Consider the following 14,207-nt stretch of genomic DNA (forward strand, 5'->3'; position numbering starts at 1 on the left):
ATATTAAAATAAATTGCTGCATTTCATTACTTGAGTAACTGCACAACTGCTCTGGCCCAAGAAGAATCTGTGTTACATAACCTACACAATGAAACGTTTAATTCATCCACCTCTTTACATGTCATGCAAAAGTAATACATTACTCAACTATATTAAAATATATTTGAGAGAGACACTGTTCCTCTTTGAATCTTATTCCTATTATATATTACTAAGGGCTATAAGAACAGATGATTTCTGTGTAAAGTACTATTTAAAATAAGATACAGATAAAAATTGAATGCCACTTTTACAGGAGTAAAAATCTAAACGTATTTCCCAATAACAGCCAGTGATACAACTCACATTGGAGTGCACCTATTTTAAAAGATCTACAATTAATAACACCCATTAATCCCCCATCCCCTTGCTGTCCTTCCTTCACAAAAGAAAATTCCAGGCAGGCACATTTACAGCTTTTAGCAATTTTTAACTGGACACAATCTGACAGCTGAATTCATGAAACTGACCAGCTTGTCAATTTCACACTTTGAAAGTACAATAATAGCTGATAGCATGAGGGTGAATTTAAGAAATCTGCCACAGAATTGCTAGCTCCATTGAAAAGCAAAGTACAGTACATAATTATGGAATGTGGGAGGTAGGGAAAATTTTACTGTCCATTTAGGATGTCTGTTTCCGTAAGTCAGACACGGAGCACTGAAAATGTGTTCTCTTTTTGCTATAGTGTCTGTAGCATAAAACAGAATATATATTCAAAGTAAGTAAGATACTAAGCCTTTTACTGGATATTATTATATTACATATACAACTTAATCTTAAGTTATTATCATCTACAGATCCCTTTACATCAGAATGTTTCAAGTCTTGGTATATCATCCTTGTTTTACTCAAGTTGAGCGGTTGGTGTGTGCACTTTGAAACAGAGAAAAAATACTCAAAATGGTCAGAAGTATCTGTGATTGAACTAACTCCCCACAGACGTGCTACAGGATGGTTAGAAAAGAACACACCAAAGGGTAAAGTCCACATTTGTAGCTCAGTAAATCTAACAGCAAATCTATCTCAAGTCATAAGCAGTTACTAGCCTTTCAGAGGTTCAAAATGTGTTAGCTACACTCTGTTAAGTCACTGGCACTGTGTCTTTGGGCATGTAAATACATGTGTATATATATATAACTTTAATAGGAAATACAAGGAGAACGATCCCTCAGGAATCTTCCTAGATACTTAAGGTGCAAACTGTAGATGAGGCTGGGGTATTACTCTGAGAATTTTAGAAAACAAGAGACATTTGGCAAGTAGCGTACTGGGAGGCGAACTGGAAACAATACAAGTGGATTGTGATAGTCCTGGTTTTGGAGAATGGAACTACTATCTGGAATTCTGAAACACCCAATTAGTGAAAGCCAAGCTCACACTTGGTGTTGGATATTTTAAGCATAAGACTTAAAAACTGACTTCACATGTTTGTGTTTTTAAATGAAATTCAACGTCCAGAGAAGCAATGCGAGTTTTCTACACACCTACATAAAAGCTACAATAAATCTATAGGAAAGCAAAGAATCTTTGGTTTGTTCGTGGCTTTCTTTTTAAATTGTTTCCTACAACTTTGCCTCTTCATTACAAATGATGCGTCCCCTTCCCTACGGAATGAATGTGTGTGTTAAGTGCACCAGATTCCCGCAGCTGAACTACGAGCTTTGATTCTGCCACGGAAAGGTCTCCCAAACAATCCCCCTCCTCTATGGCAGCTGCGTAGACTTTGATTCCTGTTATTTCTCCTTCTCCCCACTAGTTCAGAGGAAAAAAAGAAAAAGAAATCGCCCCCTCACCGTAATCAGCCCTCCTTAAAACAGTAATCCCTGCCTTTAAAAAAGGCGGTGGCAGGATCCCTGGGTAAGGGTGCGTTGCCCCACTGCTCCACCATTCCCCCCCAATACTACGCCCACCCTAGGAGGAGAAAGCGGGGGTCGCACAAATACACATACCCGGACACCCCCATTCTCTAGAGTCGCCTCTCTCCCGGGTCTAAGGTTTCAGGCGAGAAGTGAACCCTGCAGGGGAGGACCTCTGCCCGAGGAGGTTCAGAGGAGCAAACTGTGCGCTCCGCTGCCCGGGCGCCGGGCTCGCGGAAGCGGGAGCGTCTCGCTCTGGCCGGGGAGGCGCCGGCAGCCGGAGCTGCGCGCAGGGCGATTCCCGAGCAGCCAGAGGGGAGAACACAGCGGGGCGGACGGGGTCAGTTCCAGGGACTTACCTGGTCATGTTGGCTCTGGGCAGCAGCCGCCACCGCCTCCCGCGCCGCCACCAGCACTTTCCTCCAGCGCCTTCGCGCCCTGCCACGGCCGCGCAGCCGGCGCCGGCCCGCGCCGCCGCCTCCGAGCGGCCAATTTAATCCCGCGGAGCAGCGGCCGCTGCCGCGGAAGCCCCCCTGGTCGCCGCCGCCGCCCAGCCCTCGTGCGGCCAGCCCAGTCCAGAGCGAGGAAGTGGAAGAGAGTCAGCGAGTGAGTCCAAAAACCCGAAATCCAGCATCCAAGGGAGCGCGTCCCCCCGCCCTCCCTCCACCCCTACCCCCTTTTCCTCCTCCTCCGCCTCCTCCTCCTCTTCTCGGGCCGTCCTCTTGGCCCTTCTGAGCCCGCGGCTTCCGCGGCGGTTTCTCCTCCTCTCGCTCCTCCTGCTCGCCCGGCGCCCGTTTCTCTCGCTGCCGCCGCCGCCGCCGCCGCCGCCGCCGCCGTTTGTCTCCTCTCCCTCCTCCTCCTCCTTTTCCTCCTCCTCCCGCTCCTCGATGCTCCGCCGCTCGCGGCTGGGGGGTCCGGGGCCGCGTCTCCTCTCCTCCCTCCGCCTCTCCTGTTTCCTCCTTCCTGCTGCCTCTTCTTTTAAAGCGGATTCTTTGGCCACAAATAGCAACTCGGCTGCCCCCCTCGGTGCCTCCCTCCCCTTCTTCTCTTCTTCCCCCCAAAAGTGAAGCGCACGCGAGGTAACCAGAAACTGAGGCTCGTGGGGGGAGAGGGGTGCGAGGCGACGCCTGGGAAAGGGCCCGAACAGAGTCAAGGGCCGGGAGGTGGGGTGGCCAGCCCAGCCCAGTCTTTGGACCTGGCGTGAACCTGGTAGTTACGGCTGCAGACGAGGTGGTTTGGTGGGGGAAATTAAACAAAAAAGCCCAGGAAAGTAATTGGAAAGGCTTCTCTCTTTGTTTCCTTGTCTGGGTGATTTCTAAAATCCTCGTAACGTGCTGGGGATCCCACGGTATTGCTGTGCTCCAGCGCTGGGGGATTGTGTGTGCGCGTTGCCTGCGCGTGAGTGTGAGTGTGGGTGCGCCCGGACGCGGGGAGAGCTGGGCCCGCTGCGCCTGCTGGCGAATCCCTGAATCTGGACCACTGACCCACTGAAAGGGCCAGAGAGCTGGATGAAGGAGGGGCAGGCAGGAGTGGTGGGTGAAGGAGGCAACACAAACACACACACACACACACACACACACACACACACACACACACCCCAGAGGAGGGGGCGGGGTGACGTCACTCCCCAGCATTCATCCACCAGGCCAGAAAAGACCCTCTCCAACAGATTCACTCATCTCCTAAGAGATGCACACCCGGGCGCTTCCTGCTCTGCGTCCCAGCGCAAAGGAGGAAAAAATGCTGGTCGCGCCCTCTTCACAGCAGTGATAATAATATAAGGAACGTGCTTTAATGAAACACAGTTTGTGTCCGCCCCAGTTCACCTTGGCAGCCTCCTTCGGGGATGCTTGTAGGATCCACTTTGAAGGCAACGAGGAAGGCAGGGAAGTATTGAACCAAAATCTTAGTGTGATAACTTGTTTTGCTATCGTGCCACTTGCTTTTATGATGTTGGAAATGCAGTGCTCCTCAGCTTCTCTGAAGGACACTATAACACCCTCTTCCCTAGACAAGCACCCAGTTGTTGGGCTATGCACTCCTCATCCACACAACCCAAGGTGACTAAGGTGCACTGTGTGTGTTGTTAGCTAAGAGATGGATTTTAACCTTCTTCGCTACTCACAGGATCTCCAACATGTGGAAAAAGTCAGCAGCTGGAAGCCACCATTGGCAGTTGGCCCATCAAAATTTATTAGAAACTTGGTCAGAACGGTTAAATAAAGTAAAGCTAGAGCTCACCAGCCACCTCTATTGCTCATTCTATGTTCAGGCCAGCACATACACACAATACTTATTCCTGCAGACTCCAGGCTGTCTTTGAAAGAGCAAACGTAAACAGACCCCCTTAGATTTGACTTAATGATCCAGCATCCTGACTGTTTTCTCAAGCTGCCCATTTATTTCCACCATCTGCGTGCTGTGCTGTTGAAAGCCACCAAAGGATTGGTCAGTAATCCTCTGCCCCCTATGTACTCCAAAAATAAGTCACATATTTTTGAAAAGAATCTCGCTAAACGAAGTTCAGTTTTCTAGCAATTTGGGGGTGGGGGAGGAGCATCCTGGCATGATTGTCTCTTGGTTTTTTGTTTTTGTTTTTTTATGGTTAGCGTCATAGTGAAAATCAGGAAGAAATCAATTCCTGTGCAAGCCTCCAAGCTAGGTTTACCCTCCAATCATTCTGATTTCACAGCAGCTGAAAAGCTGTGCAGGGATGATGGACACCTGCCCCCTGTGACCTAAGGATGGATCCAGAAATCTCAGCCTCCCCACAGGTGATTCCACCCAAGATGTAAACTCCAACTTGGCTTTCTCATTGCCACATGCGCCCCCATAAACTGGCAATCCCACTTTCATCATCCAAAGTTGCATGTTAGAGAAACAGAAAGTTTTAAAACCCTTAATATTCCTTTGCTGTTACTTTTGTGGGAAAGAAATGTATCCCTCTGCCTGCGGATCTGACCTCATTTAAGAAGAACCCAGCTGGTAAATCTGACTGCTATCTGGGAACATAGTTGAGGAAATATCATCTTACACCACTGGTAGCGATTTAAACTAGCTCGAAAACTCAGTGATGATTGTTACCAAGGAGAGCAACAAGCAAGTAGAAAAGGGACCCAGAAATCAGGGGATATGCAGAGGACAGTACAAGTAAATGGCATAAGCGCAACTTTTCTGACACTGTGAAGTCCTAGATGTTCTTGTCCCTACTGCAACCAAACATCTTAGAGAAAGAAGTAGGGATGGGTTAAGGTGACTGCAGAGTCTGAGTTATTATTATACGAATGAGACTGAGAATTATTCAGGGTGATGCTGCTGAAGAACGGGAGGTACAGCAAATAGAGAAGCCAAAGTTTCTCTGCTCATCTGAGCAGTAATGGAAGTGAGACTGCAGCCTGCTACACACGTGTTAATATATTCAGAGCAGATTTACAACAAAAGAGTGTCCTAATGCTGCAGCATCTATTAAACTTCTGGACTGGTTTGCCATTTGGAAATTTTAAGTCAAAGAACATCAGAAGCAGGCTAATCTTTTGTTGAAATTACCTCATTTTTGCAGGTAAAGAAACGAAGACCCTGAGAATTTAAAATCATCCAACTATTTGGTGCCAGAAGCAGGACAAGAACTCAGATATCATGATCCAGTGCCCTCCATCCCACCAACTGTTCATCACCTCCACATTCTGGATCAAAGAAGCCAGTTTTCCAACTTATTAGTGAGCAATACATATAGAATATTTAAAAACTCCAAATACTTACATGAAGGAAAAATGAAGCAATAGGACAAGACATTTTCTTAGTTCCCTTCCAGCTCTAACATTCTGTGATAAATAGCACACAGGAGCTTTGCTATAGCACACCCCCCTCTAGTGCATAATTCAGCATACGATGAGTATGAGTCTGTTTTGGACCCCATCCAAAGGAGTTAGTTCCTAGAAGTACTTGGAAGATTTATTCTCATTTATCATGAGGCATCCTAACAGGAGACTAAAAATAATCATGATGACAATAATAGTAATCAGTTGTTACACTTGTATTATGTACTAAGCATCGTGCGAAGCATGTTATATAGTTCACCCGTTTTTGAAAAGGCACATCATGACCTTGTGTGGGTTGCAAATCTAGTGGGTCATAAACAATTTCTGAAATGAAAGAAAAGTAGGAAAAAACACAGAGTACATTATATGTACTAAGTTTTTTTGTTTGTTTGTTTGTTTGTTTTTTGCAAAACTTCCTTTTTGATCATGTGGCTAGTGATTAAAAGTTTGAAAGTCACTGCCTCATTTCCAATCTTAACTGCCTTGCCAGTTAAGTATTATTAGCCCCATTATGTAAGTGAGGAAACAGGACAAGAGAGGATAAGTCATTTGGCCAAGCTGACATAGTGAGTGGCCAAGCTAGAATTTTGAACCTAGATCTGTTTGACTTCAAATCCAATATTTTCACTTGTATAGTGATGATAAATTATTAACCAAGGTATGGAATAAATTGTTGCTAATCATATTTTCTTTGTGAGGACTACCGTGGTTTTTATTAAATGCAGCTAAATGGAGAAACACAGCATAGATTCAAGTGACGTGTTCTGAAGGTAGTGAGAAATTTCATAAAACACTAAAACTAATATCTGAGACGCTTTCCTATAGGTGTTAGCTTATGTCTAACATACTTTATTAACTTACTACTAAATACATAAATGAAATAATAATTAATAGTTTTAGTCCTCAAATAACTTAAATATTCACTTCTACAAGTATTACTATTTTTATTTCAGAGAGTGTTTTTCAAATTTAAGTTATACAGCATTTCTCAGTAGCTTGCTTTGGCCAAACACAGAACTGGCACATAAGAAAGATAAATGGCCAGGTGCTGTGGCTCACGCCTGTAATCCTAGCACTTTGGGAGGCCAAGACAGGCAGATCACCTGAAGTCAGGAGTTCGAGACCATCCTGGCCAACATGGTGAAACCCCATCTTTACTAAAAATACAAAAATTATCTGGGCGTGGTGGCACATGCCTGTCATCCCAGCTACTCAGGAGGCTGAGGCAGGAGAATTGCTTGAACCCAGGAGGTGGAGGTTGCAGTGAGCTGAGATCACACCACTGCACTCCAGCCTGGGCAACAGAGCCAGACTCTCTCAAAAATAAAAAATAAAGCAGTCACACAACCCTATCATTCAAATTCAATTATAAAGAAGAAAAGATAATAATTCAGGTGCCATGCTAAATTTTTTCACCCATGTAGTTCTATGGATTCTACCAGTAACATTGCATGCTTAGGTGTTATTACTCCCATTCTGCAGATTTGAAAGCTCAAACTCAGAACTAGTTGATGATTGAAATCACCTGTTATAATTCTACTACTCAAAGGTTCTTTACAAACAGGTGGGCTTCCCATATACAAGGAGGCAGCTAAAGATTTTGAGACATGCTGTGCAATCATTTATGCTTTCTTTTCCCATGTGAAAAAAATGTACTTTCCTTTTCTTCAAGGCAGCATCTCTTGTTGCTGTTAGGCAGCACTGTCCTCTTTAAGTAAAAAAAAACCCACATCTTTCATAAAGAAAGGCCTAGAAAAGCCAGACCTCCTCCACTGACTGCTCTGTTCAGCTGCTGCATTTCACCCTCACCTGCAGTGTGTAGAGGACGTTATGGTACGATGCTATTTTCTATTGGCTCTGCTACTGGAGATTACAGCATGCGACTGTGACAAATGGATATTCCCATTAAATTCTTTAGTAGACGGGGGCATTCCATTAACCATTGGCACTATCCCAACCCAAGTGAAACACTGGGTCATTTTTTTCTTGTGAGCAAGAAGTGAAGGGAGAAAACAAAGGATATACTCTAATTACCTTTCCTGTTTTTTTTTGTTGCATGCATTATGATAGCCATATATTACAATTATTTATAATTAATATATGACAAGCTGTCAGCTAAAATTTAACAGGTGATTTGTCAAGAAGCCCCATTAATGCATACATTAAGCAGTGGATTTCAGTGTTTCCTAACAATAAAATTGTGTATGAGTTTTGTTTTTTCATTCTATTTAGTATAAACATTTAGAGGCCACCTATCTGTACATTTTGCAGCCTTTTTTAAAAATAAAACTATTGCTAACATAAATGGGTGCATTATTAGTTATGTGAGGTCTAAACACATTTCTGTCACCTTAACCTCTAAATTTGTTTCACTGAGGAAACAAATTGCCTAGTGTTTGTTTTAAAGTTTTCACTTTTATGGGTTTTGATACATTTTTAAAATTATATCTTCAGTAGGAAAGGCAAAGCTAATTAGGGAGGAAAGCAACTGCAGTTACTTATGTTCCACTTAGTGTTTGTATCTTAGGTAAGAAAATTCTGAAGTGAAAGAATATTTTAAAATACAGGAAAAGATTAAGAAGTCACCAGAAAGCTAGTAATTAATCACTGAATAAAGGAACACTCTACAGAGACCAAAAACTGATGAAGCAGGCTCCATTTTGCTGAATGGCACAAGAATGGGGAACACAATGAAATGAATCAGAGATAGTTCTTAGGAGAGGTAACAGGATTCTTTGAAAGAAGGAAAACTCTGTTTCTGTATCTGTAGAATGTCAAATTATGAGACATCACCTGTGAAGGAAGTTAAATTTTAAGCTTCAATATTATTATTTCCATAGTCAACCAAAATTTGTACTGTTTAAGAGAAAGATACAAAAGTACTGCAGCATTTGTTTAAAATTTCATTTGTACAAGCCTGACTCTTATCTCTCAAGACTCGGACATGCTTCAGGCTGTTAATGACTCACAGTCCACTACTCTAGAGGGTGCTGAATCTCCTTAATGAAAGAATGTGCTTTAAGATTCAATGGTTAGGAAGAGAGAAATAAATGAGAGTAAAACACAAAGCACAGCAGGTTTTCAAAGCTAGTAAGACTTCTGCGTCCACCAACCAACTTTAGCTTTCACATTTTTAGCAAGAAAGCGCTAACACAGAACCATGAAATTATTTTTAAAGGTTCTTTCTAACAGGGTTTCAGAGGACGATTTCCAGAAACTCACTGAGAAGTGAAATACCACAAGTTGATTTTCATGTTGCAGGGAGTGTATTCCTGTGCAGTTCAGGGATTATAAATGACCAGTGGCAAGTTGGTGGTTGTATCCTGAGCCAGGATCTCACTGTCTCCAGATCTCGCTTTGTTTCCCATATGCAGCAGTGTCCCCATGAGTAACTGGGGGTGTTTCCTTGTGCATTCAGTAACAGTTTTCAAACAGTGAATATAGCAAGGCATCAAGACTACTATATTTCAGCTACTTTTCTAACGTTTTCTCTTTGTCTTATACCTCTGTGCTTGTCTTACACTTGTATTAAAAACACAATAAGGAAAACAGCTTTGTACAAGCTAGTATTTTGGCCATAATTATACTTTTCTCTGTCTTCTCAATGAATAAGAAAATTCTGGGCCAGGTATCTGCACAAAGCATGATAGAAGTAGGATAAAATAGCACATCATCTAGCATGTAGCCTACATTTATGTAAATCCGGTTGATGTAAAGTCTGTTCTGTTATCACTTCTTAAAAATAAATCTATAATTCTTTCTTTAATCATAATAAAAACCATCCAGGGACAGTCCAAATTTTTCAGAAAGAACAATTTCTTCAGCCGGGCGCGGTGGCTCAAGCCTGTAATCCCAGCACTTTGGGAGGCCGAGACGGGCGGATCACGAGGTCAGGAGATCGAGACCATCCTGGCTAACACGGTGAAACCCTGTCTCTACTAAAAATACAAAAAACTAGCCGGGTGAGGTGGCGGGCGCCTGTAGTCCCAGCTACTCAGGAGGCTGAGGCAGGAGAATGGCGTAAACCTGGGAGGTGGAGCTTGCAGTGAGCTGAGATCCGGCCACTGCACTCCAACCTGGGCGACAGAGCAAACTCCGTCTCAAAAAAAAAAAAAAAAAAAAAAAAAAAAAAAACACTTTCTTCAGTACAGGAGGCAGCATTTGCCAGTACAACAAGAAACCAGAAAACAAGAATCTGTGTTGGATCATTTAATTTCTACTTGGTGTACATACTCAATGTAATGTTTTCACAGTTGTTTGAGAGCAGGATTCATGTCTGATTTGAACCTAGAGCTCCTATCATAGAGCTTTAAGCACAATAGGCACTTCATAAGTATTTCAGAAAGTGAAGGAAGGGAAGGATAGAAATAGGAAGAGAGAAAGAGGAAATGAACTGGTTGTCATTTACACATTTTACATGATACATTACTGTCTTTGTAAAGCTTCCTGTATAGACCACTAAACAGAATGAATTTCCCCTGCTGCTGGCCTCTCATTCTTTTATTTTTCTTCTTTCTGCCTATCTCTCTGTATTTTTATTGTGTATAATTGCACCTTATTAAATTGTGAGTGTCTTCACACTCTTCTCGTCACCACCAAGCCCAGAACCTGCACTATAAGCAGATCTCAAAAAATGCCTGCTGCAATATATGATAGCATGTGCTTAGACACCACTGTGGCCTGGTTAGATGTCACATTAATAATGCCTCTTACTGAGACTCTGCTGAAAGGTACAATGACCTAGAGTTTGGTCAGAGTTAAGTCTCACTCATCACAACACACACCAAAATGTCCCAGACAAAGAATAATAATAGAGTCTAACAGGAGTGAATTGGATTCGTAGTTCCACAGAACTTTTGATGAGAATGATTATAAAGTTTCATGCTTTCCTACAAGAAGTCAAAATAATTTGATCAGTTCAGTGGACAAAAAATCCTTTATACTTCTAACTGGTGCTGACATTTGCATTTTTAACTTGGTATATTCTTAGATGAACAGAGCATTCATTTGCCTGTAAACATTATTTCCTGTAGGAACATATATTACTGAAAGTCATCCTGATTTTCAAAACTCATTGGCCACATCTCTAAAATTACTGGTAACACTGAACAAGTCTTGGAGAGATTTAAAAGGCAAAGCAAAACTATTCTTTCCCAACTGTATGATTACTTTACATAGTCTGTTCATGTTCGTGCTTGTTTTATACATGTAGAAGCACCATTCCTGCTTGATTACTTATTTGTGTTCAGTTCTTTAAAATCATGTTTTCTTTCCTTTGCTTACCACCAAAAGCCCATCTTTCCAACACAAATATCTCTACTGTTCTCTGGACTAATACAATAATAATCTTTTGCGTATTTTTCTGCTCCCAGTGTTTTCCTGATTGGCCCTAATCTATGCCCCAACGTGCTGCCCAATTAACCTTAATAAAACACAAGTTGATTATGTACCTCCCATGCTAAAAAAACTGCAGTGGTTCATGATTAAGTACATACTTCATAACTAAGTGCAAATGTTCTACCAACATTCAAGATCTACCACAAATTGAATGCTGCCTGAGCCCATTTTTCCATTCTAATCTTTACCTCTTTTCTACCAATATCCAGCATTGTCTAGATAAGACTATCCATGTTTATTAGCCAGAAAGTTTTCTTATGATCACCTACATCTTGAATACTTACCTATCCCTTAAGAATCATCACATCAAGTCATCTTTTTTTTCCTGATTCCTCTACCACGTATGAATATTACTTCCTTTAGAATATCTGATTCTTTGAATCTCTCTTGTACTGAATATTCTGCCGAAATTGGGTAAAAGATAATAGAAAGCACTAACCTCCGAGATATATTTAATGACTAGTTTATTGGTATTGATCGATTAATTGGAACGGCAAAATGTTATAAGCAGGGAGTAGATGGAGTTAGTGGGAATTTATGCAAACTTATGTTTAATCACATATTGAAAGACCTCTTTATTTAATCGCATCTTGCAAGTTCTCATATCAGATAATTGTGTTTGGGAAGGGAACAAAAACATTCCAAGGATTCTGAGTTAAGACCAATATGAAGAACAACAGATGACGGAAACTTTTAACAATATCTCTCCTTCCTTCCCTCCCTTCTTCCCTTTCTTCCTTCTTCCTTGCTTCTCTCCTTTTCTTCTTCTCCCTTTCTTTCCTTCTCTCAGCTTTGTTCATTACCCATGCAAGGAGATGAAATGACCTTGACTATTAAGTCTTTGTCCTAGAGAAGCACAAAAGCAAATCAAGTGAGGCAGATGTTCTGCTCTACCCTCCCCCTTGGCAAAGACACAAGGGTTCAGCAGTCTAGAAGCAGTCCTGAAAAGTACAGTCGGCACTCATGCTTTTTACTTTTTCTCCCTGAGAGAAACCTCCTGCTAGCTGAGTCCCAGGCTTTAAGAAATATCCTACCTTAAATCAAGTGGCGGTAAGAAGGAACAGGACAACCGTTTTATTTTTTCTTTTCCTTTTTAATCCTTGCACCCGCCGCTCCCTTAAAAAACAGGTCATGTTCTAAGACGATGGATATCAAAACTGCTCAGTTTTCGGATATGTGCTTGGTAGAGTAGTGATGAGAAATTAGAGAAAATGCTGAAAGCAATAATATTTCATCTGTGATTCAATCTTACCTGTGCCATTCATAGCACACCTGCCTTTTATTAAAGTTATATTTATACTTGTTTTTCTCTTTTCCTTTCTACGCTTCTGCCATAGGCCAACCTTGTAAAATCTTTATGGAAAACATTGGGCCTTAATCTTCTGTGTATCCCTTGTACACCTGCAGAATGTCCTATCATAAGAGTTTATAATAGAACCCTGTATAATTGAATTTTTCTAGATTACATTGTTGTTGTTGAACTTAATGAAAACTCTATAGGGCACAAGCACATCCAATTTTTTTCCAATTTAATATATTCTATCATATTGTCTCCAGGGAGCATACTTGTATTTATCAGATCAGGAGTCCAAATGTTTGGACTTGCAGACCCCTAGAATGATGGTTCCCCACCCTGGTTGTGCACTAGAATCTGTACCAACTTTTACAGCATATGTGCCCAGCCCACACATACTAGCTGAACTGGATTCTCTGGGAGTAAAACTCTAGCATCTATATTTTAATTTATTTGTTTATATTTTGAGACAGAGTCTCCTCTGTAGCTTAGGCTGGAGTACAGTGACACGATCTCAGCTACTGCAACCTCTGCCTCCCAGGTTCTAGCGATTCTCGTGCCTCAGCCTCCCGAGTAGCTGGGATTAGGGGCATGTACCACCACACCTAACTAATTTTTTTGTATTTTTAGTAGAGAAGGGGTTTCACTATGTTGGCCAGGCTGGTCTCGAACTCCTGGCCTCAAGTGATCCACCAGCCTTGGCCTCCCAAAGTGCTGGGATTACAGGCATGATCCACTGTGCCCAGCCTAGCATCTGTATTTTAAAAATCCTCCCAGTGATTCAAATGTTTAGCCAAAGTTGGAGCAACTCTGCTTTATAGCTCTGGAAAGCACAATTTAAAATCACTAGACTAGATTATCTTTAAAGTTGTTTCCTTTTTTCTCCAGCTCTAGGATTCTTTGTGAAAGTGCTTTTATTTTATAGGTGAAAAAGAAATGATCCTTTGGCTGAATTCCATTTTTAAGTAGTAACTACAAATGAAATGCAGTCCAAATTTTATATATGCCTGTGGTGTTTTCAGCATATCTTATTGCTTAGTTTTCATGTATGCCCATTCATCCCGCTGCTCATTCAATCAAACCTCCACTGTGTGTGAGGTATGTGAACTATGCACTATCAAGTCATTCCAAGAATGTAGGCTATGAGCAAGGCATGCATATTAAGGAAAACCCTTTTTATCCAAACACAATACAAACATCCTCTAATGATTTTTATTCTTTGCAGACCAATTAAAAGAGGAAGCCATGCCATCAAACTAGCCTAAATTCCTACCACCCTACCCCCAAATAAATCTGTGATTAAAACAAGAAGAGAAAGAAAAAAAGAAAGAATTGCAAAGATTAAAACTCCTCCTTGGAAGCAAATTGAAACTAGTCTTGATTCTTGATGCTTGTGTGTTATTTTCAGAATTAAATCAGGAACAACAAAACTACTGCTTCTGAGAGAGAAGAGATATTGCTTGTAATTTTGGGCTTAAGGAATTCATTTTCTTGAGAAGAAAGTATTCTTGGTGAACTCTAAGAATAGAAAACTATCAATTTACAACTAGGACACATGGATTTCTCCAAGAGTTAACATAATGCCTAACAAATAAGAGGTACAGTATCCACACTATATTAGTTAAATATTAACATTTATATGGTACTTCATAAGTCACGGAGAACCTTAAGAGATATCTTTTAAGGCTCCTAATAATTTTGTAAGTGGCAAAACACCGATTTTATGGCTGACCCAGACTCATTGATTGATCCAGACCCCGAATCAGAAACTCTGGGCTAGCTTCTGGGAGTCCGAATTGT

The 14,207-nt window shown here is 41.6% G+C and overlaps 2 protein-coding genes across 46 annotated transcripts in view; one reads left to right on the forward strand and one right to left on the reverse strand.

Moving 5' to 3' along the window:
• Positions 1-14,207, reverse strand: part of LOC105489121 (protein tyrosine phosphatase receptor type D) — a 2,338,800-nt gene that overhangs the window by 555,113 nt on the left and 1,769,480 nt on the right. The window contains exon 1 of one of the 45 annotated variants that reach the window (XM_071078776.1): positions 2,258-2,393. The exons of the other annotated variants lie outside the window; for them this stretch is intronic. The gene's annotated coding sequence lies outside the window, so the exon portion shown is untranslated. Of the gene's footprint in view, positions 1-2,257; positions 2,394-14,207 lie in introns of those variants that run through there. 45 annotated transcript variants of the gene reach the window in all.
• The window catches only part of LOC105489125 (uncharacterized), a 115,472-nt gene that overhangs the window by 8,979 nt on the left and 92,286 nt on the right, over positions 1-14,207 (forward strand). Inside the window, exons 2-3 of the mRNA XM_071077415.1 lie at positions 840-1,019; positions 1,958-2,504. Coding sequence (XP_070933516.1) covers positions 840-1,019; positions 1,958-2,504 — 727 coding nt within the window. The remainder of the gene's footprint in view (positions 1-839; positions 1,020-1,957; positions 2,505-14,207) is intronic.

The sequence above is a fragment of the Macaca nemestrina genome, chromosome 14 (genome assembly GCF_043159975.1).
Source record: "Macaca nemestrina isolate mMacNem1 chromosome 14, mMacNem.hap1, whole genome shotgun sequence".
NCBI lineage: Eukaryota > Metazoa > Chordata > Mammalia > Primates > Cercopithecidae > Macaca > Macaca nemestrina.